This window comes from Ceratotherium simum, chromosome 32, assembly GCF_057802395.1.
Source record: "Ceratotherium simum simum isolate JZ-2026a chromosome 32, ASM5780239v1, whole genome shotgun sequence".
NCBI classification, from domain to species: Eukaryota; Metazoa; Chordata; class Mammalia; order Perissodactyla; family Rhinocerotidae; genus Ceratotherium; species Ceratotherium simum.
In genome coordinates this window covers 4,161,673-4,188,725 of record NC_141931.1, presented here as the reverse complement: position 1 = coordinate 4,188,725, position 27,053 = coordinate 4,161,673, and the positions used below count along the sequence as shown (strand labels likewise).

The following is a 27,053-nucleotide window of genomic DNA, read 5'->3' as shown; positions in this document are numbered from 1 at the left end:
CTAAGAAAACTCAGTAGCAAACATGTTCTACTTTTCACGAAAAAGTAAGAATGAATAAAGAACCAAATGTATGAGGGGCAAAGCTGAGAGCGTTGGGTGAGGTGAATTATACCCAGGAACTGACACTCAACTAAGAAACCACCATCATTTGCCTGACCGCATTTCAGAAATGCTATGGACCTGGGACTTCCTTGTGCCTACCATCCCCCTTGTGCCTACCAAACCCTCTGTCTCCCTTTGAATAGGAATGTTTTATTGCCGTTATCTTAAGCCTGACCCAGTATTGTATACTAGTTATGGGGGGAGGGGCAGATCTCTCTCTCTAGCTTCCTAGGTTGAGAGAAATTTGTACTTGAGAAGCTGTACTTAAGGAACTACATCTGAGAAGCTTCAGTTATACCTGAAACCAATTTGGATGCGATTCTAAACTGTGAGCTGATGTTGTAACGGGCTGAGACTTTTGGGGGCCTTCGGAGGGAGTGAGAATATTCTGCATGAGGGGACTGTGGTAGCCAGCCTCCAATGATTCCCATCTCCTGGCATTCACAGCCTTGCGTAGTCCCCTCCTACATATACCAGGGTTGGTTTGTGTGACCAACAGCATATGACAGAAGTGATGGTATGTTAACTTCCAAAATTAGGTCACAAAAGACAATGGTTTCTGTCTTGTTGCTCTCCCATTTGTGCTCTCTTTCTTTTGGATCACTCCCTCTGGGGGAAGCCTGCTGCCTATGCTGTGAGGACACTGAGACAGCAATGGAGAAGCTCATGAATAGAGGCCTTCAGTGAGCTAGGAACTGAAGCTTGCTAACTACGTGAGTGAGCTTGGAAGTGAACTTCTCCAGACTCAGCCAAGCCTTTAGAGGACTGCAGCCCTAGCAAGAGCTTTCCTAGGACCTTGTGAAAGACCCTGGGCCAGTATCACCCAGAGAAGCTGCTCCTAGATTTCTAGCCCTCAGAAACTATATAATAAATGTTTGTTGTTTTACACTGCTAAGTTTGGGAGTAATTTGTTATGTGGCAATAAATAACTAATACAGCGCTTAAGGAGGAGAAAGGGAAAAGACTAGAAATGGAGACAGAGGTCAGAACATGCAGGGCCCAGTAAACCTCATAACGGAGTTTTTGCATTTTATTCTGTCAGAAAAAGGAACAATTTAAGGATTTTTAGATATCAAAGTAACAACCAAACTCATATTTTTAAAAGATCACCCTGATAACTTTGAGAAGACTGTAAATGTAAAAACTAGAGTAGGGAGACCGCTTAAGAAGAAATCATAAACCTCTCAGAATAAGAGGGCATCCTAATCTTTTAATAGGAATTCTTAGATCCAAATGCATGATTTATATGAAGGAGCAGCCGTAAGAACTAAAATTCACTAAAATGTACAGAATCTGTTAAAAAGTGCAGAAAACTCTTTTTTAGTAGCTGACAAATTCTTCAAAACATTTTATACATCTGAGGCACCCACTGGGAAACCAACCATGTATTAAGTTGAGAAAACAATCCATTTGAGTTGACATCCTTGTTGACTTAAGGCCATGGTTTTTGATAACTTGCTCATTATCTCACATTTTCTAACATAAATACAACCAGATATATATAAAAATCAGTATTCATTATCAAAACACTCCATAACAGAAATCATTTATTATGCTGGAAATTTGTTGAAAATTTTTAACCCTACCTAAAAAATACATTTCTATTCTTCAAGGACTAAAAATGGAACTAATAAGTTAAAAAGATCTCAGCACTTACTGTATGTAAGGCACTAAGCTATACACTTCAGGATTTTTCTTATATCACACTTAAAGAGACCTGGGGTAAGTATAAGTAGAATAACCACAACTTGAACTGAAACTTAACTCCATAGCTCATGATTTGAACCCAGTAGAGTAGCTGTTTTCAACCCTATCAGACCCAATGCTCCCTCTTTTCAAATTCCTTCACTATTCTATTTATATACATTTTCCAAATATATACACATTTTTCAATCCAAGGATCTAATTGCAAAACAAAGGAGAAATAGAAGGAAAGTTATTTATAATCAAATACGTATTTCAATATGTAAAGGCTTGGGGTAATGTACCCAGGAAGACAAAATGAAGTAATCACAGATGCTTACATGTCTACAGAGAATCACTGTAAATGTAACAACTGAAAAAACAGACTTTATGAGGTCTGTACTACTGTTGACTCAAATGCCACAAATGGTGTTGATGAAGTCATTTCCAAAATGGTAGCAGCTCCTGTAAAAGTTCTAAACAAAATAAAGTACAACATCCCTTACTTTATATACTAGTTGCAGCCCTAGAAATTTTAGTATACATCAAAACTCTACAAAAAATATTTTACATGTAAAATGGAATTAGGTCCTAGACTCAGATAATTTATAAATGGAAATTTTACCTACTGGGATATTCTGTGGGACAGCCAAAAGGCACACAGGCAATTTTTTGTTTTGCAGGACTATCCTTTGCATGGTAGAACTTACATTGTTCCTGGCCCCAAAAGCATCTCCCCAAAATTGTGACAATCAAAAGCATCCCCACAGTTTTCCAGAATGTCCTGAGGGTGAGAGAATGGTACAGTTCCTGTGGAGAACCAACGCAGAGGAGGGAGAGTTCTCAGATGTTCAATAACAACCCTAAGGTCGATTTACTGAATCCTGAGTGTTGTACAAAAATCCTTCATTGTAAAGACGTTTATACAACTGTGCAGCAAGGAGTGACAGATACTCCTTGTAGTTCATCAAGCCACCAGTTTCTACCTAGTGTGGCTGCCCCTTCCTTCAGGCTATCACATCATCTCTAGTTGCAGGAATGGTCCCATACACCTCAGAATATCCAGTAGGAAGGTATCTTGCACTGTTTGATCTGTTTGGGTGGATAAATCCAACCATTCTTCATATCCATTACCAACAGAATCCAAGACTTAACAGCATCACCACGGCTTTTATCACCATTCTGATCTCAATATCCCCTAACGTGACCCAATCATCCACCCTTCCCTACCTTCCCAAACTGTTCCCTCTCTAGAATAAAGACAGATAGTAAACTTCTCTTTAGAGTCTCAACTTCTTTCAATGTTCCCTCATCTTCTTGCCCTAACTGAAGCCTGGCAGTGCCTTCCAGAAACAGTACTCCCTGTAGCCCTTTCAAGCAGGAGCTGTTTATTTTCCCACGTCCCACATACTTATAGAGGAGTTAAGTATTCATCCTCCTTGCTTCCCATTGCCAGGCCCATACCATTTCTTCTTTGTTGTCCTTTAAAAATCATAACCCCTCAGAAGTTCTCACCATCAGTCTCACCCCCCAAAGCTGTTGTATACACTCTCTTGGTCACAGTCACAGAGCTCAGTCTTCTTCTCAACTACTACTACAATTCTGGTGCCATTCTTAGTGACAATACCTCCATGGGTGATACGTCTAATACCATGACCTTCTCACCCACACTGATCCTTCCCTCTACTCCACCTCAGCCACCACTCCTGCGGTTATACTCCAGATCCCTCCTTCACTAGTAACTGTACCACCTCTGAAATCTAATTCAAGCACCTCACTCTTAACCACTACCCTCCTGACTTAGTTTCACCTATTTCAGGACTCCCAGTCTAACAAACCTATCCCACAGAGCCTTCAATTCCAATGAGTCCTACCAGCTCACCACTATTCATCAGCTCCCTGCAGTCTTCTTTCCCTGCTCACTCAGTTTAGATCCCATGATCTATCAGGATAATCTACCTCACAAATACTTTTACTCCCCTTATCCCTCTCTTCCTCCTTTCTACTTGCTGGACAAATCTCAATCCTAGAAAAACCCTATTATACCTACTATGTGCTTTAACTCAAGTCCATCAATCCTACTACATTTCTCTAGAAGTTAGCTTTCCCATACATACCTTCGTCTCTCTTAAGATCCCCCCTTAACTTTGAGGTGATGACCTCACCTTACACTTCATAGAGAAAATAGAATCATAGGCTAAACTACCTCATTCTCACACTGCTGACTCTACCAACTGATCTGCATGTTTTCACATATATATGCCTTCCTTACTTTTTTAAAAAGGAAAAAGTATTTCTGCTTAGTGACCAACCCCTCCATGAAACTGATCCAAGAGAGAGACAGGAAATAGTCTCTAGGAGCAAAGTCCTTGAGCAGAAGAGATGAGATTATTTTCTTCTTTTTAATGACATCATTCCAACTATTATACTAGTTCTAGTAACTCTTATTTTTATTTATAATAGCTATTTTAACATTTTTGTCTACTAATTCTATTACCTGGGTTATTTCTCTATCTCTGATTAATTTTTTCCTTAGTTATCAGCAATATTTTCCAGCTTCTTTGCATGCCTGGTCATTGTTTTTATTGGATGCCAAACACTAAGTTTTACGTTGTAGGATCTTTTAGTAATCCTTTAAACATTTTTGGGCTTTATTCTGGGACATAGTTAAGTTACTTGAAATTAGTTTGATCCTTTTGAGGCTAGTGTTCAATCTTTGTTAGGGTGAGTGCAGAATAGTCTTTAGAGCTCATTTGGACCCACAACTTAGGAAATAAACTTTATGAGAGAAGAGAAACCTTAGAAGAGAAACTTTTATCTGATACCCTGTGCATTAGGAGGTCTTTCTACTCTAGCTAGTAAGGACCCAGCGTATTCCCAGCCCTGTGTGAGCTCCCAGAACTGTTCCTCCTCCTTCCCAGTGCTCTTCCCCTAGCCTTGAAAATTCCCTCAGACAGGCTCAGAGCAGTTTCCAGCCAGAGACTCAAGGGGACCTCTCTGAAGATCTCTGGAACTCTCTGTGCATCTCTGGTACTCTGCCCTGAAGCCACTTCAGCCTCCCCAACCTGAATTTTCTGTCTCGTCAACTCAAGGAGGCTGCCAGGCTCTATTTGAGATCTCCCCCATCTATGCTTGCAGCCTGGCAACTCTCTAGGTAGTGACTGAGACAATCGAGCGCTCAGCTTTGCGTCCCTTATTTGTGTCTGTTGAAACTTCATAACTCATTTTTAAAAGAAATCATTTGTTGATCCCCCAGCCCCCTCCTGCCATTGCCCTGTTTTTTCTGCTTCTTTTCATAGCAGAACTATTCCAAAGAGCCGTCTACACTTACCGTGACCCCTTTATTTATCTTTCATTATTTCTTCTCTCCCACTGCTCCACCAAAATACGCCAATGGCACACATCTAATCAAATTAAACAGTCACTTTCCCGTTGCTTATCTTCTCGGTGAACATAGTTAACCAATGTCCTCCCTTCTTGAGATACTTTTATCTTCATTTTCTTCCTACTTCTGTAATAGCTCCTCCTCTACCTGAGCCCCAGCGCACAGCTTTAAAAACCATCTATATCCCAAAAACTTTCAAATTTATAGTAGCAGCCCATGACTTCTCAATTTTACACCTCCAGTGCAAATTGCTCTAATGCACTACAGTCTTGCATATCCAATTAAATATGGATGAGTAAGAGGCACTTCAAACTGAAGAAGTCCATCCTATTTTCCCTATTTCAGCAAGTGGTCCAGTTATCTATCTATCCAGCTGCTTAAGGTAAAAATTAGGTGTTAGTCCTTGATTCTTTCTCTCCCTCTAGTACATTCAAATCTATCAGCAAGTTCTGTTGGTTCTACCTTCAAAATACACCTCAAATCCATCCATTTCTCTTCATCTCCACTACTACCACCCTAGTTAAAGCCACCATCGACTCTCACTCTTACCCAATATGCCTCATTCTCCACATGGTAGCAAGAATACTCTTGAAAAAACATAATTCGGATCATCACACTCCCTTGCCTGAAACTCTCTAATGGCTTACTTCATTTCAAAACAATCCAAACTCCTTGTAGTAGCCTATAATACCTTACCAGATATAGACCCCCCGACTACCTCTGGGTCCTCACCTTGGACTACTCAACGTTTTTTTCGCTCCAGTCACATTGGCCTTCTGTTCCTACCTCAGGCTCTCTGCATCTGTGGGTCTCTCTGCCTGGAATGTTCTTCATCCAGATCTTCACAGGGATGGCTCATTCCCACCATTCAAGTTTCAGGTCCAATGTTCCTTGATCATCTATGCAAAGAAAACTCTATTCTCCCCTTTCCACCTGAAATTCTGTATTATCTTGTTCCACTGCCATATAAGAGTTGTATTTTTTACTTTTATTCATTTGCTTTTTGGTTTTTGTCTGTTTTCCCATTAGAATTCAGTCATTCAATTAAACAAGTATTGAACACTTACTATGTGCCAAGCACTATTTGAGGTGCTGAAAACACATCAGTGAATAAAGCAGACAAAAATTCCTGCCTAAATTCTCAAACCTAAGATCCAAAAAACAAGGAACCCTGTTTGTTCACTGTTGTATCTACAGGCGGCCCTATAAGAGTCCTTGACTCATAGCAAACGTGCAAAAAATACTTGCTATGAAAGTGAACGAAAATGGATTTACCAATATTTTCTCAGTTTTTGTACAACATACTTCATCTCAAATATCTCCACTTAGCTATTAGAAAAATGATCAAATTCTTGCTTTAGACTTCAAAACAACCATATTTATATTTTGTTTCCCCTTCAGACTAGATTACCTTACAGGTAAAGCACAAATTTGCAACCATCACTACAAAATTCTGGCTCTAATTTCAAATTCTCATAACAATAAAAGCATTGTGACTACTGCACCCATTTATATTCTTTAAATCCTTTAGAACTTGAGCCTTCCTAGACGAAAGTGGAACTAATTATCCATGCACGCAGACCACCTTTACTTCCGTGTCAATTATATAATACGCAAATGAAGTCATTAACTAATTCAAGACTTAATGACTATTCCATAAAACATAAAAAACATTTGGACACAGACTTAAACATATTGGTAACATAATACACCCATTACAAAAGGAAACTATCATAGTCCTACTTCATTTTGCAGTTATAAACCTGGGTGAGTGGGAGCATGCATGCACACACTCACACACTGTCAGAAACTGGATGCGGCCTTAGGTCTAATCACTTCCAGTTTGATGCTTTTCCCAACTAATAATTACCTAAATTTAAAGACACAATTTTTCATAACTATGTCATACAACACTCTAAGGATAGAGAACACATCTAACATGTTTATATCAGACACTGTCAAATACAAGGGACTATATAAGGTAAGTAGTTTTTAAGCATCAATAAAAATGCTATTCTAAACATACAATAAGTATTTGATAATAATAATGAATTCATCTGTACAGCATCTTTACATATACTGCTTTATTCACTCCTCAGAGCTACCTCCTAAGGTAGGTCAGAAGACTGTTAACACATGAAGAAACTAAAGTTCATTCAGTAAGGTTAAATGACTTGTCAAAGGCTGCAAAAGCCAATGTACATTTTCTCAGAAGATATACAATTATTACTTGTGATTCCAAAATTATCAAAATAATTCATCCCAATATATAAAAAGATTTGAACCCACATTAAGTCATCCACAGGACATTTTAAATGTTATCTTTGCCCCTGGATTCACTCTAAGGCCACATCCTATTTCTTTAGCCAGCACTTGCTATTCTGAAGGAAATTCAACCAAAATGATTTGCTTTAATAATCTGTTGCAAAATTCAGCAAACTGTGTCACCATGCATATCTGAAGCTCAGCCCAACCTTTTAAAGATAACCTCCATAACAACAAATAATTGAGGAACGGCTTTATCTTCTAAAAAACTGATTATATCCCCAAAGGTACAACTCAGATAATGGGTCATAGTAGATTTATTAACTACAACAAGTTTTTGTTTTTCATCTACCTACTACAGTGGGACTGGTGGATAAAATTCAATTCATATATTTAAAGGTGCAAAGTTAGGTATCCATTATGTTTAAAATACTCTAATAGCTCAAAATCACTACCTACACCACAGGCTTTAAGTTAATAAATTTGATCAAGAAAGATTTGCCACAATTTATAACCGTGATGAAGACAACATAGTTAGCTTCAAGTAATTCACTGAAAGTAATTCTAACAAGTGGTTTACTATAGTTGAATCACTTGTTTTTCTCACTGATTTCCCCATAAACTGATATATTCTTACTGAAAAGTTATTGCGATATATATAATGTTAAGTCACACTTTAAGGGCTCAAAACTTTAAAAGATATACACTCTTTCTAGTTCTGTCTCTATAAATATTTCAAACACTCATATTGCTTTGCACTTAGACTCGCAATTCATTTTATTCCCAAATTACAATATAAAATTCTCATTTCCTTGTTGGTTGTCTTCTTCAAGAAGCAGAATCACAAACTATACCATCATTATAATACCATTATTATTATAATAATAATACCATCATGGTATTATTGCTCCTTTTAAAATGCTATCCTCTGCTTTAAAATTAGTGTTTTAACCAATTGCTAATAACAAGTACCCTTAACTTTTCAGGAAAACTGAATCATAAATATAGTCTTCTTATATACAAACAGAACTCCTGCCATTACATACATATGTACATACACACATATGTCTTCCATCTGTTTCCTGACCATTACTACTATTATACACCATGGTGTAGTAGAATGCAAAATATAAAACTAAAACCTAGTCCATTTAAAATAATATATCAGGAGTGGTTGGTTTAATATGTAATCCTAGCCACAAATTCATGAACCTGTAAGCACAAACTTTGTTTACAAAATTTAAGCTACCCTATATTTAGATAGTACTTTTAAGTCCTGTTAACTAAGAGAAAGAAAAGGTAGTTCAGCACGAATCCATTACAGACTACAAAGCGCCCACAAAACATCACTAGATACATAAGCCCATTAGTTTCTCATTATTACTGTTTTATAAGAAAATGAAGTCTAAGTACAAATGATAATAATCCAAACTTTAAAATATCAAATAGTACACTGAAACAAGAGCTAATATTAACACTTTAGGCACCTAGGCACTATATAGTTTTCAAGAGATTCCTTTTGTAGTGGAGTCCTCAGTCTCTTATTGAGTTACCTATAGCCTTTAATTTTTCAATTATCTTTCTCCTATTAAGTCTATGTAATAACCGCCATACTGATAGAACCAAAATGACTGTTTGAAATTTTTAGGACAGTAGATCTTAACCTTGAGCTTTCTGCCCCACCTCATTACCAATACCTTGAGAAATTGATGACAAAGATGAACTTTCTCTCTAGAAAAATATATCATCACAAAATTTTATATGCATACTGTGGGAATTCACTGACTTCCAGAATCATTTCCATGTAACTCTCAGAACCTCAGCTTAGAAACTTCTACTCAAAAATATCTTGGGCAGGATAGAAAGTTGAAACTAGGTTTGATTATTGCTTCTCAATTATCTTTGATTTTATCTAGACTTTTTATCTAGATTTGCTACTTAATGCAAAAAACCCAAATATTCTAATTCAAACCACCTATAAAAATTAAACTTTGCTTCTACTATAATTGAGATTTCAGATATTTCAGTTCCAAGACAGTGGACAGAATGGAAAAATCTATATCAATTTTTACAGCTCCAGATAGGACTAAAAAAATCTTGGTTTATGAAATTTTAAATGAAAAAAAATTCTTGGTTTCTTTCAAAAAATGAGAAATCAAACTTTTAAACTTATCATTTAAAGTGATTTAAACTTACTTTTACAAACAGAAAAACTAGATTTTTATCAAGTTTTGAAAATGCAGTGCTTAACTATTTTTTCTTATATCAGAGATACGTACATATTTCCAATTTTCCCCTAATAAAAAACAAGAAACAACTGTCCACGTTATAAATGGTCCTTAACTTGGGTTTAATAACATTGTATACTGGGCCAGTAATGAAGGATGTAGTTTTAAGAGGAGAGAAAAAGTAAGTAGACGAGATTTATTTTGTCTGGTTAGAACCCTATCAAAACAAGGTGTTGGACTGTGATGGCTGGAGCCTACTTCTAACAGACTTCTACTATTTCTAACACCTACTTCTAACACAGTCTCAAAAGTGGTTGTGTAGGGTAATATCAATGTGATACCACCATTAACATCTTAATTACATCACATATCGTACTCAAAGCAGCCTAGGTAAACAGGAGAAGAGAGGTTAAGCTTTCACCTCTCATAATAAATGGAGGCACACACTCTAGACATCCCAATAAAATCTAGACATCCCAATAAAAAAGTTAAACTACTATACGAACCTGGTAGCTTCAATTCGTTAAGTATCACTTTAAAATCAGCTTTTTCAGAATGTCTTTCCTAAAGTGAGACGTATCCATAAAGGAGAATTATAACTTAACATAAAGTTCAAATTTTAACCAAAATATCTCATGTTTAATAAAAACATTCGATATTACTGATATCTTGGAAAAGTTACCCTTTCAATTAAAGGCAAAGCCGTGGCACTAAATTTAGTTATTTTAACTTTTCTAACTTTCAAGTTAAGATCTTAAAGTTAAGATTATAGTCTTAAAATAAAAATCTTAAAAATATTATAATGGTTTAACATCTGCCTCCCCCAACTTGTTTAAACTTCTGCCCTTTTTAACCCCCCCCAAGGGATTCATTTATGTCATATTTAGAGCTGACAGTCCATTAATTTCCTATGATTTGAAAATTACTTCAATTCATTAGATCAAAGCCTTCATCAACCATTACTTTTTGATTTAGCAGGTTACAACGTATTACATTATACCAATTCAGACATTTAATCCCTAACAGCTATGATTCAGTAGCATCCTTCAATTTAACAATCTGGAGTTATTTTTCAATTCTACTACATTAATCAAAAAATGACTAACAACTAAGTTCTAAAGCTGAGTAAAACTCATTTTTGGGGGGAGGAGGCGACTTCTACTTAAAGTTGTTTCTTAAAAATTAAGAGGTGTGCCTAATTAAGTCAGTGTATTCAGCTTACATTATTAAAATTGGTTAAATGGGAGTACATTAAAATAATGTGTTATTTTGCCAGTGTTAAGACCTAGAATTTCTTTCAGGTTTACTACAGAAACAAAATACGGTAACAATTATCAGGAATACTTCACATGACAATTTTGCAGATTATTTTGATCATGAAATGCTTTCTTAATATGCTGGTGTGTACAAAACTGTCTTCATCTTTCAAGATCAAGATAGGATTATACTTTTTCTAAACTAGATGCTCAATTTAGGTTCTAGGTCTCTCCGATCTAAGAGACACAACTAACGTGTCAATGAAATGCAAAAGTTTGTTGTAACCCTTCGTCTTTATAAAAAGTATACCATGCTTCAGCAAATTACCAAAAAGTTTTTGTTTTTCTAAGGTTAACTCAGAATTCAATTACCTTTATTTATGCTTAGCATACATTTTGAATACTGTGTAACATGCTACTTTCAATATTGTGATTTATGTGGCCTGCTCCTACTACCAACATGAACCACAGGACTGGAGAACAGCTGTTGACCTGATACTGTTTACATTCTTCTATTAGGGTCACTATCTGTTCCCTGAGGTCTGTGCCTCATTGATCAGTTTGGTTGTATGTGAAGTGAAACAAATTCTAAACAGATGATGGAAAAAGGTAGTCTGAAGGAAATAAAAAATCCCTTATGTCCCTCAAAAATAGGGACTCCACATGTTGCAAACTAATGATATTCACTGCACTACAAAATGTCAAAATTATTTCAGTGAACAAAAATTATCTGCAAAATTTAACAAGCACTGATACTTCAATTGAGCTGAACTTTGATTTCGGTTGTAGCTCTTGGGAGTGTCCACAGTATTCAGAGAAGCAAGACTTTAAATTTCTGAAGTGTACTGTAGTGCTATCTTGCTTTTATCTAGGCTCTCTCCTTCCTTTGCAAAACAAGAACTACAAATTAATACCCAGGGCATTGTAACACTGACACCCCAACTTCAAAGTATTATCTGTAAAACTTATAAACAGAAACAAAATAAAACCAAAAGACAAGATTCTGCAGTGACAAGTACTTTAATTTTTAAAAACAAATCACTTATTTAAAAGTAAACAAATGGCACCGTTCTACTCTAAAGTTGATACAAGAAAAATAAATTGAGGTTCTGTCTCACAGATAATGTGCTGAAAGTACTACACTAGACAATCTCAACTACTATATACACTTAATCACTTAGCTTATCTGAAAAATCAGATTTAAGACACTACTCTCAAAAGTAACATTTGACTGTCACAACTATTTTACTTTAAAAGGTTAAACAACCCAAACAGTTTAAATAGCTTTATTTTCAAAATCAACGTTACAGAGCATAATTTCTACATTTAAAAGTCTTACAGTACCAAATAGAAGTATTACAGTACAATTTTCCACAACAAAATTGTAGCACACAAATCCAGCGACTCCTTGACTTCCTTGAACTGTCAATACACTGCACCCTGTTTAAATGGCTGTACCTGAAAACCAAGGTATGCAATTCCTTAGGGTTAGAAGTCATCAAGTTATACTGTCAAGGATCTGGGGGAAATGAGAGGAAGATTCTATTATGCTTATGTCTGAACCCACCTTCCACAACACGGTAAAGCCACAGCTATGATAAAATGTCTATCAGCCGTAAACATTTAAATACTGAAACCCACCCAATGTAGACACCTCAACGTTGACATTTCTGTGAAGGAACTCAATAAGAGAGAACTCTTTCGAAATTTAGATCTGTAACACCTACTTAAATTGAGTCTTTTATCCCCCTACATTGAGAACAAATCAGAAAGCAGGTGAACTTAAATTTTATGTTTTAAAAACCCCAATAATAATAAAACTTACAGGCTTTAGAGGAGCCACGTTCTCCAAAAAAAGAATCTGTAACATATTTTCAAGGATCAAAGTAAAAGTAAGGGATAGTAGTTTCTGATCCTCCACTAACTAGAATCGGGGCGGGAGGGATGGATGCAGAAGTCCCAGCCAGAGGATACAGAACTAAGTCTTATCTTCTACGAGAGTGAGTCGTCCGGGCACACACGCAGCACCCTCGACATTCCGCTGCAGGGACAGGACGAGAAGCCTCACAGCCTTGCAGCCGACAATACCTGCCGCCCTGCGGCTCCCGCGGGGCTGCGCGGAGCCACCGGGAAGCGACACTCCCCCACCGTGCGCACAACCTGCGCTCCGAGGCGCCGGCGGCGCGCGAGGGCCCTAGCGGCCCTGGAGCGCCACCCAGCGGCCCGCGCAGAGGCCTGCAGCCGGGTCCCGCTCGGCGCCGGGCTCGCCGCACCCCCCGCCGCCCAGCCCGCTCCCCTCTCCGGATGCACCAGGCCCAGCCCAAGAACTAAGAACACAAAATGGCTGCCGGCAGCGCCGTCACGTGACCCCTTTGTGCCTTTCGGGCTCCCGAACTCCGCGGGGCCCGGGGACAAGTGGCCGGGGTCGGCGGGTGGCCTCAGAGGAGGCCCCGCCGGGCCGCGGCGGCCGGGGGTCGAGGCCGGGGGAGGCGGGGTAGAGGCCCGGCCGGCGACTGAGAGTCGGCGGCGAGGAGAAGATGGCGGCCATTTTGTGTGGGCAGGCTGCTCCGCCGCCGCCGCGGGCAGCGGAGGGAGCGGGGCCTGGCGGTGGGTCGGACAGGGGAGTTAACACGTACCGACTCCTCTTCCTTCTCCATTCCGGTGGGCATCTGCGGCACGGCTCGGTTTATCGAGGCGTATTCGTGCAGGTCGGGCAGATCCTCACAGCGGAACACCGGCAGCGGCTTCGAGGCGTCTAGCGCCCGCGCCCGAAACGACAGTTTACTCATCTCAGGCGCAGCAGATACCTCTCCGCTCTGGGGAAACGGCCCCGGCCAGCGGGATCATGGAGAACCGGGGGTTCGGTCCCCACTCGCCTGCCGCTGCCGGGGACTTGAGGGGCGGAGCGCAGAGCCCGCCGTCGGGCACTACCAGCAGCCGGGAGGTGGGAGGCTGTGCCGCTCCGCTCCTCGCTCGCTCGCTCTCCTCAATACGCCATGGCCAACATGGCGGACATTAAAACTCCACTGTGCGCTCTTCAGCCAACCCCAGCCATTCCCCACACTGCATCGCGCAGCGGCGCGGGCACGCGGGGGGGGGGCGCGGGCTCGAGGCCGGGCGCCGGCACGGAGCGCGCGTCCCGCCAACCCCCGGCGCCCGCCGGCCGCGCTGCCCGCGCCTCGCGCCCCGCGGCCCCCACCCTGCGGCCCGAGCGGCCGGGGCGGCCGGGCGCCGGAGCCCCCTCCCCGTGTCCCCTCGCTGCCGCGCCCGCTCGCTTTCTCGCGCTCGCTCCCCGCCAGCGCCCTCGCTGACAGCGGAGGCGCAGAACTCGCTCCACCGCCGCCAGCTGCCCGGGAGGCGCCGGCGGGAGCGCCGCGGCCCGGCACCTGTCACCCGCCGGCGCCGCGCCGGGGAGGGGCCCGGGCGCCCTGGGGGGCTTCGGAGGGGCTCCGCGCACCCGGCGAAGTGCAGCCGGTGCATGCAGAGCTGAGGTGTAGGTCTTTAAAACAAAAATACAAACGAAATTAGGGGCAGAATGCTACTTTGGGTGAACTTTTGCCAGCAATTATTTTTCCGTCTAATGAAACTCTGGATTATAATATTGGATAGGCTCCGCAGCACACCATCGGTCACTTCCCGCCCACTGGGCTCAGTGTAGACGGTAGGCATCCTACTCTGCTCCAAAGTAGGTTTTTTTAAAAATCCTGCGTTTTAGCTACCCGTATTCACTCTTGTAATTGAAGCAACGGGAATAATTATTAACGGACACTGTAACCTTAAGGAAGAAAAAATTTAAAGCAAGACCTACTTCAAAATTTTAGAGCCAATTCTTTATACGTAGCTCATGATTTTCTGTTTGTACTGAAAGAAAATGCTGCTTCAAAGTAGCCATGAGTTCACACTTATTCTTATCATCTGTTCTTTGGAAAACTTTATAAAATCGAGTCATATAAAGACCTGTAGTGCTCCTGCCAAACCAAAAAAGGTAAAGCTGTATTATTAGAAGAGATTTAGATGAATGTGATAGATTGTTAACATTTGGTTTATATATCCAGAGAGCTCTTTCCAGTGGAATATTTTAAAAATCAGAAAGACCATTGGGGTGGGTTAAATAAGTTTGGCAGCAAAATTTCAAATGTTCATCGAGATACACAAATGTTTTGTAAGTCTGCTTTTTTCCTTGGGAGCTGCATGGTAAAAATAATCACTATTCTTAAATACGGGGGTTGGATAGGAACTGTTGTAGCTTAAGGCACATAGGCAAACCGCTATCTCCCGGGTTGGTTTAGCTACACTCTACCGGTTGGGAGAAGACAAGGAGAGCATAGGTTGCAGTTCTCCAAAATTATCCTGACTCTAATACTGACAGCTCAGGTCTGTGAGGCACGGGAATTTTCATCTACATTTCCTGTACTAAGACTATGCATTTATTCATTCAATGAGCAAACGTTTATTGAGCCCTCATGGCCTAAGTATGCTGCTGATTACTTAGCATCCACTGGGCTCTTGGAGGGGCTTAGAGAGTGGAGAAGGACCTGCGGATGGCAGTTGCCACCCCTGCGGTAGTGCTATGATGAAAGTCCAGCTGGTTGTGGGAGCACGTGGGAGCAGTGCCCAGTCCATGGGGAGTGGCTCTAATGCAAGCATTCAGGGAAGGCTTTTTGGTAGAGATAACATGTGAATAAAACTTATGTAGGATAAGTATGGGTTAACCTTGCAAAAAAAATGAAGAGAAGAAAGGTATCTTAGGCAAGAGAAGCAGCATGTGCAAAGACTCAGAGCCATGAGAGAGCGTGTCACATTCTGGGATCCTCGAGAATTCCCAACTGCACTGAGGAATAGGGCACTTATTTAGTCAGATGTGACAGTTCTGAGCATACTGGCTTAATATTAGTATAGCAGTCCTCTCCAGCCTACAGTATTAGACTTCTGAAAATTCTTGTAGTAGAAGTCAGTCGATTGAGGAACTTAAGACTTCATAGAACAAAATAGTCTAAAGTCATGAGTGAAGCACCAAGGAAACGAATAATATATATATATTTAAACTTCATTAAAATAACAGCCTATTGATAACATTTTCCACATCCTACATTGGTAATGATGGGCACTATACGACTAAGTTCCTTGTTCTCTAGAAATTCTAAAATCACCCTCCACGCAGGTTCAGAGAGATGCTTACAAATTAAGCTTGCCTTTTTGCAGATGCTGTGCCTGCTAAGGGACATTTTCTTTCTGCACTGGTTCCCCATCCAGCTCAGTGCCCTGGATTTCTGACTCCCAGTCCTACTGGGTTCCCAAGGACTAAAAGGCTGGAGTCCGGAGGCTCATGTTCAGTTCATTTCCCTCCCTCCCTAAGGGGCAGGAATGCAGTGATAAATTTCAGGTTTAATTTTCCTCAGCTTCCTTTATCCAACCTAAAGCTTCCTTGCAAAAATGGCTAATCTTGCACTGTCTTTCACTTTAACTTTTTCTATTCTTAACTTAAAGTTCCCTCTTTTTCTAACTATCCCCAGCAATAATGATGTGAAATTCTCAATATTGCAAAAGATACATACTAGTGTAAAGCTGAATATACTAACTCTTCCTCAAAGAGAAACTCTTGGTTGGAAAGGGATTTGCAGTATTTAAAATAGTTTTAAGTCATGCCACAAATATTTATTGAATAACTAGGCAACACACAGTGTCATCATGATAGGGGATACACATAAGACATGGATAAAGGGATACCCAGCTAACCAAAGGACCAGGACAGGGCAGGATGGGGAAATGCAGTGGTCTGGGAGTTCAGAAAGAAAGCAGTCAGTGCCAGCTGGATTGATCAGACATCATGGAGAAGAGAGTATGTGGTTTGGTTCTGAAGGATGACTAACATTGCAACTGGTAATGGAAATGAAATGGTAGAAGAAGGGGTCTTCATGGGAGAGAGCAACAGTATGAACAAAAGCGTGAGAGGAGGCAGCTGCCAGGTGTGTTTGACAATGAGAAGGTTTATTTGGCCAGAGTTCATTAGGAGACTCCAACAACAATCCAGGTGTGAGTTAAACTGGTAAGAGCTTGGGAGGAGGGAGGAGGAGTAGAAACGAAAGAGACATGTTTTAATAGTAATAATAATTACTTATAGTATCATCACCCTGAAATGTGATTCATTTCAATTTGTTTCAAATACAGAATTTCTGCTTACACAACAAAAAAGAAGGTGTCAAATGCAGTGCAGTTTGCTGTATATAATGCATCGGAAATGTGGCTCTAAATATTTATGTCCAATATTTGCACAAGTCCTAATATTTCTTCTTTGATATTGATTCCAGGATTTGCCTTCTTATTTCCATTCCCATTGTCTTAACCATAGTCCCAGTTCTCATCACTTCCCACCCAGAAACAACCTCCAATCCAATTCATCCTTGATGTGTTCATTCCTTCAATAAATCTTTATTAAGCTCCCATTTTATAGGACACTGTGCTGGTGCTCTCCTGATAGTGGCTAGTGGGGACGAGTGGTGTCTGGTGGAGGCTGTGGGTCCCTGAGATATGAAGCACACAGCACACACTGCTTCAGGGCTTCACAGTGCATGCCACCAAATCAGCGTGCCTAAAACCCCACTTCCATCTGTATCCTTCCTTCCCCAAGTCATTGCTTTATCACTGCTCTTTACTTGCCCATTAGATAAAGCCAAATTGGTTTTGGCATGGTTGTCAAGTTCTCATTACTTTGCCTTATTCTATTCCATATCAGTTCTCATTATTGCCTAAGACAAGCTCTTCGCTCTGGCTGGTAAGTCTCATCTCCGTCTTTACAAATCAGCATGTCTTTCCCGCCTCTCTATTTCTTTCCTTTCTCTCTATTCTCTATTTCTCTCTATTCTCCTTGTCCCACTTCAGACTGTCTACTAGCTACTGAAATGCTACCTACCTCGGAAGAATGTTTTGAGGATTAAATAAAATAGTCCATGTAAAGCATTTAGTGTGGTCTCCGGCCTACAGTAAACATTCAATAGATGTACGCTATTATTGTTATCCTTCCAAATCCAACTCAAATATCATCTCCTTCATGAAACTTTCTTTGACTACTTAACCACTCTGGTCCTAGTTTCCTAATCTGAAGAATGAGCATGTGATTAGGTGAATTCAAAATAATTCTTAAGCCTACACCAATCTTTCTCATCTCTGGACTCTGATTACACTTTCAATTAGTAAGAATAACAACTACCATTTATTGAACATTCACTATGTGCCAGGCAATGCAGACGTACATTTTAAAATGCATTATCTCACTTAATTTTCATGACAGCCCTGAGGTGTGTCCTGTTAGAGAGATTCCAAGACCTGCCTCTGGGCACAAGCTGGTAAGGGGCACTGTTGAGACTGGACTCCCTGGTGTCTGATCAGTGGAGCCCCGAAAACCAGAGTATAAAGTGAAGGGAAGAGAGGGAACTAGAAGTGAGCAAAGAGAGATGTTGAACGTAGCCTACTCTTTCAAGAGGCTTTGCAGTGAGGGTAGGGGAGAGAGAGAGACAGACAGACAGACAGATGAAGGGGTATTCGGGTCACCGAGTTTGTTTTTGAAGGCGAGAAAGACGTGGGCGTGTTTGTATGTATGCTGAAAGCAAAGAAGCATGTAAATGGATTGACTTTAGGACCATCTTCCTCTGAGACAGGAAGGAAGGAGGGCAAGAATGGATAATGATCCAAAGAAGTTAAATTCTCTTTGATGGGAAAATAGGATTTAAAAAATCATCATACCAGTTTTGGTAGAAGGAGTCCAAATTCTTCATTCCTTTATGCATTCAACAAATATTTATTGGATGTTTACTTAGAGCTGGGCAAAGTGGTTTGTGCTGGAGAGCAATGATAAGACATGATCTCTATAGATAGCCTCACAGAGCTAATAATAAAGTGAGACACCGTATTTGCATTTAATTGGGAAAATGTGAAATTAATTTCTTTAAAATGTGTGAATGCACAATGATCTCAACACTTAAAAGTGATATAGTGGGGGCCGGCCTGGTGGCATAATGGTTAAATTCATGCACCCTGCTTCGGTGGCCCGGAGTTCACAGATTCAGATCCTGGGCGTGGACCTATGCACCGCTTATCAAGCCATGCTGTGGCAAGCATCCCACATATAAAGTAGAAGAAGATGGACACAGATGTTAGCCCAGAGCCAATCTTCCTCAGCAAAAAGAGGGGGATTGGCAACAGATGTTAGCTCAGGGCTAATCTTTCTCACCAAAAAAAAAAAAAAAAAAAAGTGATATAGTGCTACAGTTGAAAGCATTGTGCAAAAGCGCTAATTACTGAATTAATATATATATTAATTAATTAATATATTTTCACTTAAAGTAATCATTTTTCTTAACTTTCTGTGTTTTATTTTCATAACAAGCTGTATAAAGAAATGCCATCAAATAATTCTTCCAACATAACATTTAGGAAAATAAAAACTGGAAGCCCTTTCTGAAGTGTTTTTTTTTTTTACTTTAGGAAATATTTGAAAGTAAATATTGCAATTGCATTGCAATATGTTTAATAGAGTTTCACAGAAATGACATCTGAACTACTGATTTCTCTGCAGAGGTGAACTTGGGGCACTTAAATATCTAATAAGTTAATATGTATGGAATTCTGTACATAATATTAAAGAACTATGTTTGATATAAAATAGTTCAGAATGTATCTAGAAACAGTCTATCTCTACCTTAAAAGAATAAAGGGCAAATTGTTAATCCTAGCAAACTGTAGCAGAATGGACTCAAAGTTATTTCAGTTTAACTTTATCTCCAATATATACAACTAAACCAAATTGGGCCTGTCTGAGAAAGAATTAGAATTTTTAAAAATCCACAAAATGGTTGCAGCAGAATTGGGATTTAAAAAAAAGATAATGAAATATAATACATCTTATTGTATAATGTAAAATCCTAAATTTATAGAAAATCTATTCAGAGCACAGCAAGGATTTTGCCAAAATTTGAACCCCCCCCCCAAAAGGTGATTGGGTTAATTTAACTATTTTTGGGATTTGCCTTCCTTAATTCCCAGGTCCCATAAGTCATCTGACCTTTTCCTCACCCTCCTGGTAGGCAGCTGATGAGACCTCCAAGGCAACATTTTAATGAGGATATGCCTAGATGCAGTTGGAGAAGTGGTGGGAGGTATAAACAGGAAATCATTTGGAACTTGAACAATAACAATTTAGTACTTAAGAGAGGAATGTCATACACTCCAACAATTAATTTGCCAGAAGAATAAAAGTCCACCTTAGAAAATATGAAAAATTGAAGAAATAAAGCATATATACTCAAAAATATTTGGTAGTATTTATTTAAACTGGATTTTGTTAAATTACTGTTACCTTATTTAATCCAATGACTGGCACTTACTGACAGACTATTGTGTATAGCCCAGGTGTTAGTCCAAGGCTGTAAAGGGCAGAAGGATAAAAATGAGAGGGCGGGGAGAGGGGAGGAGAGGTGGAGGAGGAGAGGAGGAAAAGGAAGGGAGAGGGACGGGGAGGGAAAGGTAGCAACTTTTAGGTGCCCTACAATCTCGAGCACATAGAACACACTACTTGAGCATTAGTTTTACTAAGCAACACATACAAATCAGTATGGTATAAACGGTACATGAGGGGTGAAGGGAAGAAACTTAGAGAAACAAAAGAAAAAACTGTTAATGAAGTAGAAATTTATGTTTAAGGTTTAAGTCAAATTTATTAGTGGGTGGTGGACAAAGAAAGATTGACAGGGAAGAAGATATTCAAGAGAGAGAGACTATTGTGAATTGCTATTGCTTCTACGACCCAAGGAAGGAAATTATTTCTATTTTCTTTCTGGAACTTGGGGCACTTAAATATCTAATAAGTTAATATTAGTGAAATAAAAGTTTCCCTTTCACTATATTTATTCTTTGTGATACTTTGAGTAACATTGTGCCAACTGCTTAGATAAGTGCTCTGAATCCAGTTCCTCCTCTCTTCAGGAGCAGGGAGGGGAAAGTGAGTGATTTCAACCCCGAGCAGTGAGATTATAACGTGAAGAGTGATTCATGGAGTGGGAGAAGAGCATGGAGAATGGGGCCTCGGGGAACACCAGCATCTAGGAGACAGCTGAGGCAGAAGACCAGGAAAAGAACAGAGGAGGAGGGATGAGAGGCTGGGAGCAGCATGGGGTGAAGCCAGGTGAGGTCAATATTTAAGAAGGTGATCAATGAGAAGGACCAAAAAGAATGAGATCACGGCGAGCACAATTTCTATTGGACGCTGGGGGCAGAAAATCTACTGTGGTGAGTTGAGCTGTGAAGTGGAGCAGTCATAGACTGGGTGGCGCCTGAAGCATTTTGATTAATCATTTACCAGGCAAGCCAAAGCCAAGCAAAAATTTGAAGTGATTTCCCAGTGCCCTCCTAAGATACTTTTCTAGGTGCTTGCTCACAGGTGTGAGAGCACCTTGAGGCCAAAAATCAGCTTAGCTTCAGGACACAGCCAGGGACACAGGGTAGCCACCATCATCAGCACTTCCCACATTAGACATTAGAAGAGAGTGCATTCCATTATTTCACGAGTCATCACAAAACCCTGGTGACAGGAGGAAGTAAACCATATGTTCCATCTTTACAGTTGCAGAAACTCGAAAACAAAAGACCAACCTGACCAGTTTAAGTGAGTTACTGACAAGGGGATAAGCCACATCTAGATCTTAAGATTTCTTCGAAATTAGGTTTTCCAAACACTAGACTCATAAGCCAAGAAAACAACACAAGTACACTGTCGTAGCACATATATCTGGATATATATTTTGGTTTTAATTGATTTATTCATAATAAGCTTAATAATTTGGTGTTTTCATGTCTTCTAGTCTTTTTTGTTTTTGTTTTTCATTTGCTTGTTTTATAATATTAGAACAATACCATATATTATTTTGTGGTCCTCACTTCTCACTTAATATAATTTGAGAATATTCCCACCTTATTGTATATCCTTATAAGATTATTTTTTGACAGAGATACTTATCCTGTGTATATACCATAATTTACTTAAGCGTTACCTTCTTAAGGGACATTTAGAATGTGCTGACTTTTCTTTATTATAAAGAACACATATCATCTTAATAGAAAATTTAAAATAAAAAATGCATTTAAATATTCATGGTTTAAGGCACAGAACGCACGTCTGCTGTTCTTTGAATAACAATAGTGCCAAGTCTACACAAACGAAGGTTGGCAATTTTACTGTCAATCTGAGTTGATGGCAAAATCCTAGGTCCTAAATATCAATATTTCTTCCCAGATATTAGCTTAGCATTTTTCAAAAGTATGTTCCAGGAAACACTAATCTCAGATGTTATGTTCTGCTATGAGAGTTACATAAAGAATTACATATAAAACCAATAATTTAGGGAAATACTGCCTATTATATCTTTCTCTTTAAAATATGCATAGGCTTACAACATATAGGCTCCAAGAAGTCCTGCAGAAAAGAAATCTATTTACTGATGCCTAGCACAGTATTTTCCAAATTTATCTGACCGTGCACCCCTTACCATGTACTATCAATTATTACCTTTAGTTCTATAAAAGCACATTTTGGGAAATTCTAATCTAGGCAATTCAAGGAAATAGAAGTTTTTCCAATCAAATTATCATGTTAATTACTTAAGAAGTCTGACATGTGAACTTTGAAAAAGCATAAAGATCTTATAAAAGTAAAGTACTATCTTTATTACCACTTCTGAAGATTTTTTATCCTGCTAAAAACAGTGCCAAATAAGACAGTTAAATATAAAACTGGACAGAATTCTAACAGGCACTAGAATTGAGCAGATTGCTATACCTTGGCAATATATTTGATGTTTTATACCAAATTAACTAAAACGTTTAGCTACATTTCTTTCCAAAAGTTTATCTACTAGAAAGAACATGTTGAACTTTTATTCGGAGATTTTACTCTAATTTAACCTCTCGGAGCTGCAGTTCCTCCATCCATAAAATAGGAATCATAACAGAATCTGTCACCTAGGTTTTACATTGACTCAATGAAATCATTAATGCAAAGAGTTTAGCATGAACTTGACCTAAAAGTCATGCTCAATAAACATGAGCTATCTTTTAAGGATATTTTTATTCTATTCCTTTGAATAGATCATTTTACTTTTCTGAGCTTTATTTTTTATATGTACAGTATAAAACGTTGAAAAGGCTTCAAAACTCTTAGTCAAAGAAACAAAACAAAGCTAAGAAATCCTGAAAGGAAACCAAAGACCAACAAAAAAAAAAATATATAACTAATTTATGTGAAATATTATGCTCATCTTCTAGAATCTTTTTGTTTTATTTCCATTTAGCAGTTTCGTATTATTCCTCTGTTTAAATCTACAAGAGGCTCTGCTGCACCTTTGCCCCATTGCCAAATGATTCATCAGGTGATTCCCCAGCGACTGCCCAGTCTCCAAATCTGGTCAAGCGAGCTCCCAGGGGGTCAGGCCCTCTCTGCACAGGTTGCTACTGTTTCCTTCACGGTGAGTGCTTTGTGCAAAACAGTCAAATGATAAGTAACATTTTGTATTCCAAGTAGCAGCAGAGTGCAGTGGGACACAGCATCATGTACTGGAAGGAACACTGGCTTCCATGCTTGAGGATCTGGAGGCTAATCTAATATGTGTCTACCATTTACCAGCCGTATGACCCTATAGAAATGATTCAGTCTCTGAGCCTTGAGTATCTCATATGCTTGGTCTAGAGAATACCTGTTCTCCTCCTTCCTAGGCCATTATGAAGAACAAATGAGATAATATAGTGAAAAATCTTTGACAATTGCGAAATGCTGCACAAATATAAGGAAGAATATATTATTTTATTTCAATTTCACCATAGTGGTTAGGAAGGGCATACATATACATGCCCCAAAATAACACATTGGAACAGAAAATCTATGACCTGTTCAAATCATGCAGTTGATCACAGATTTGATTGTTAGACTAGGGCCCTTTGTACATTTCCTTAAATAGGAAATCTTTAAGATAACACCAAAATTCACCCATTTTATTTATTTTTCAATAGTCTTTTTTTCACCCCTTTTAATTTATCTTGCCATTTTTTTCAATTATTCTAGAGAGTGTCTAGAGCAATATAAATGTTTAGAAAATCTATGATAAGTTTAAATTATTTTGAGATAAGAAATATACCTATAATTTTTACAATTATAAATTTTTATAATTTTAATATAGTTTTCTCAAATTTTTCTCTTCCTTATCATCATCCCATTTAGAATAGAAAATCAATAAAAATGTTTTCTTCCTGAATTTTTGTTTGCTTGCTAACTTCCCCCATTTTTAAAGCAGCATTCAAGGTTTCTAGCAGATGATATGCAGGAGCTTTAAGAAAACAAATTGCTGAAAGACAGAATGTAATGTGGTGCTTAAAAGCACCAGCTCCAAAGTCGGAACGATTTAGGTTTGACTCTCAACTCTGCTCTTTCCTAGCTCAGTAAACTTAAATTCCTAACTTCGGTGAGTTTCAGCTTCCTCCTCTGCAACATGGCGATACTGCATACCTCCAAGTATGGTTTGGAAAAGATAAATAATCCACGTAACCAAATTCACTGAGCTCTTACTTTGGGCCCGGCACCTTACGTGCATTATCTCATTTCACCCTTACAAAATCTGACAAGATAGCTTCAGTGCCCGTTGTTATAGTAAGTATTAGATGTTATTATTTCACAAGAAAGCTGACTATTTTTCTTAAAGAAGAATTAAGGAATAGTTTCCAGTGTAGGATGGAAAGTTGGTTGCCCCTGAGTAGGCTGAAGCACGTCCTAATTACGTTCATTTTAGCAAAAATTCGAAACTGGGTTTACACTAGCAGTTCAGTCCTTCTTCTCCTCGAACAAAAACACTCAAAACTCAAATCTTAAGGGGCTGGCCCCCTGGCATAGTGGTTGAGTGCGCGTGCTGCGCTGCTGGCGGCCTGGGTTCGGATCCCAGGCGCATGGACGCACGGCTTGTCGGGCCATGCTGTGGCGGAGTCCTGTATAAAGTGGAGGAAGATGGGCACAGATGTCAGCCCAGGGCCAGTCTTCCTCAGCAAAAAGAGGAGGATTGGCATGGATGTTAGCTCAGGGCTGATCTTTCTCACAAAAAACAACAACAAAAAACCTCAAATCTTAAAAAGAAAGAAATGCTATCTGAATAAAATAATGTTCCTTCCTCAATAGTTTTTCAAACCCTATCTTTTCTCCTTCCATTCACAAAAATGCTAGTGCGTACATATACACACACACTCTTCTTCATATCAGGCTTGTAGGGGGCACTCTGTGTGCCTCGGCAGTATCTGGTTACCCCTCTTCCATCTTAACAGAACTCTCTTTGCCTTTACATTCTTGGGTTGTTCCATAATCTGTGCTTTTTCAAATAACTAAATTTTCACGGTCTACTTGAAAAATAACTGTTCTTCAGGATTAATTTTGAACTATATTCTGTATAACGGTTTTCTTCAAAATTCTCTTTTCCTAATTCTCAGTGGGAATAAAAAACAAAACAATTTTAAGTATAGAGAAAAGAGACTAATTTTATAATAGTATTGTCTCCATAATGCGGGTTTTTAAGACTATTTTTAAAAAGCAAAAGGGTTTTTAAGCCGTGTTACATTTTTATAATATATAATTATATGTATAATATATATACAATTGTATATATGTATATATACATATAAATGTATAATTTGTATAAATTGTATAATGTATAAAATGTATAATTACATTTTAATTCACTGATTAATTAATAATGAATTAAAAAATAATCCATGCTTGGCTCTCTCACCTATATTAAATAGTTATTTACAAGCATTTTATTTTAAAAGATATAGGTTCCGATCCCGGTTCTGCCACCAACTAGCTGTATGATCTTGATCTTAATCCCCCTGGGCCTCAGTCTCCTGAACTTTGAAAAGAGGGACTAAGACTTGATCCCTTCCAACTCTTCCAACTCTCAAATTTTATGATCATCTCTCCTTTTCTATACTTGGTAGAAAAAAGCGGAGATACGTGAAATTTTTTAAATGTAAAAAGCTAAGAAAAGAAAATATGGGGGCCGGCCTGGTGGCACAAGCAGTTAAGTGCGCGCGCTTCACTGCAGTAGCCGGGGGTTCGCCGGTTCGCATCCCAGGCACGCACCGATGCACTGCTTGGCAAGCCATGCTGTGGCAGTGTCCCATATAAAGTGGAGGAAGATGGGCACAGATGTTAGCCCAGGGCCAGTATTCCTCAGCAAAAAAAGAGGAGGATTGGCGATGTTAGCACAGGGTTGATCTTCCTCACAAAAAAGAAAAAAAAAATTTGAGATATGATTTTTATAGAAACTATGCCTTTAGTATTCCTGACTATACGTTTACATAGTATAGAAAGCCTGTAAGAAGGGCATAAGAGCAGATCAAGTCCTGGGACATATGCTCTAGGAAGAGCAACTTCATTGACGGAGTCCAAGATGTTATGCTCTGTTAGCTGGTCATTAGTAACACTTGATGCTTACATGAAAGGTTCTTACAGGACACTTAGCAGAAGTCGCTTTGCCATTGGTATGGTCAAATGTGATCTGAGAAATCCATGTAGCTTATAAACATATCATTAAACTGGAAAGTAAAGATTCAGAATTACTATGAAAAGAAAGATACAAACTTCAAAATAAAAGCTGAAGCAGAAATGATCAAAATAATTAAGTCCAGTAATAAAAAATCTGCAATTAGTCTGATATTCTCACTGGAAAAATGCAGGGAATTTCTATGTAACAAATTAAAACAATAATTAACACAATAGTGCTGTCCAGGCACTGTGAAAAATACCAAACAGCAGCAACAACAACAATAATAGTGACAATTTAACCAGTTTAACAATTTGAAAAGTATGATAAAAGTATGAAGAGTACATTTAACTCTTACATCAAAAAACTAGATTATGTTGAATATACTTCAATGTTTTCCTAACTTTGCTGCATTTATTGGGCCCCACCTCTGTGCAAATATTGTATTATGAGCCATGGGAGATACAAAAAAAACACATGTTATTGTCCTTAAGGAACTTAGTTCCTGTAAAATCAAACAAGGTATGTCCTGTTGTGTATCCCTGGTATATCCTGGTTTGAAAGGTAG

General features: G+C 39.0%; 1 protein-coding gene across 5 annotated transcripts in view; it reads right to left on the bottom strand.

The window, feature by feature from the left end:
* The window catches only part of EPC1 (enhancer of polycomb 1), a 93,603-nt gene that overhangs the window by 54,061 nt on the left and 12,489 nt on the right, over positions 1-27,053 (bottom strand). For 2 of the 5 annotated variants that reach the window (XM_087420643.1, XM_004425244.2), the window contains exon 1: positions 13,556-13,997. The exons of 1 other annotated variant lie outside the window; for it this stretch is intronic. In XM_087420643.1, the coding sequence (XP_087276769.1) occupies positions 13,556-13,708 (153 nt within the window). In that variant the 5' untranslated portion in view covers positions 13,709-13,997. Of the gene's footprint in view, positions 1-13,555; positions 14,000-27,053 lie in introns of those variants that run through there. 2 more of the 5 variants (XM_087420642.1, XM_004425245.2) reach the window with 2 other exon arrangements.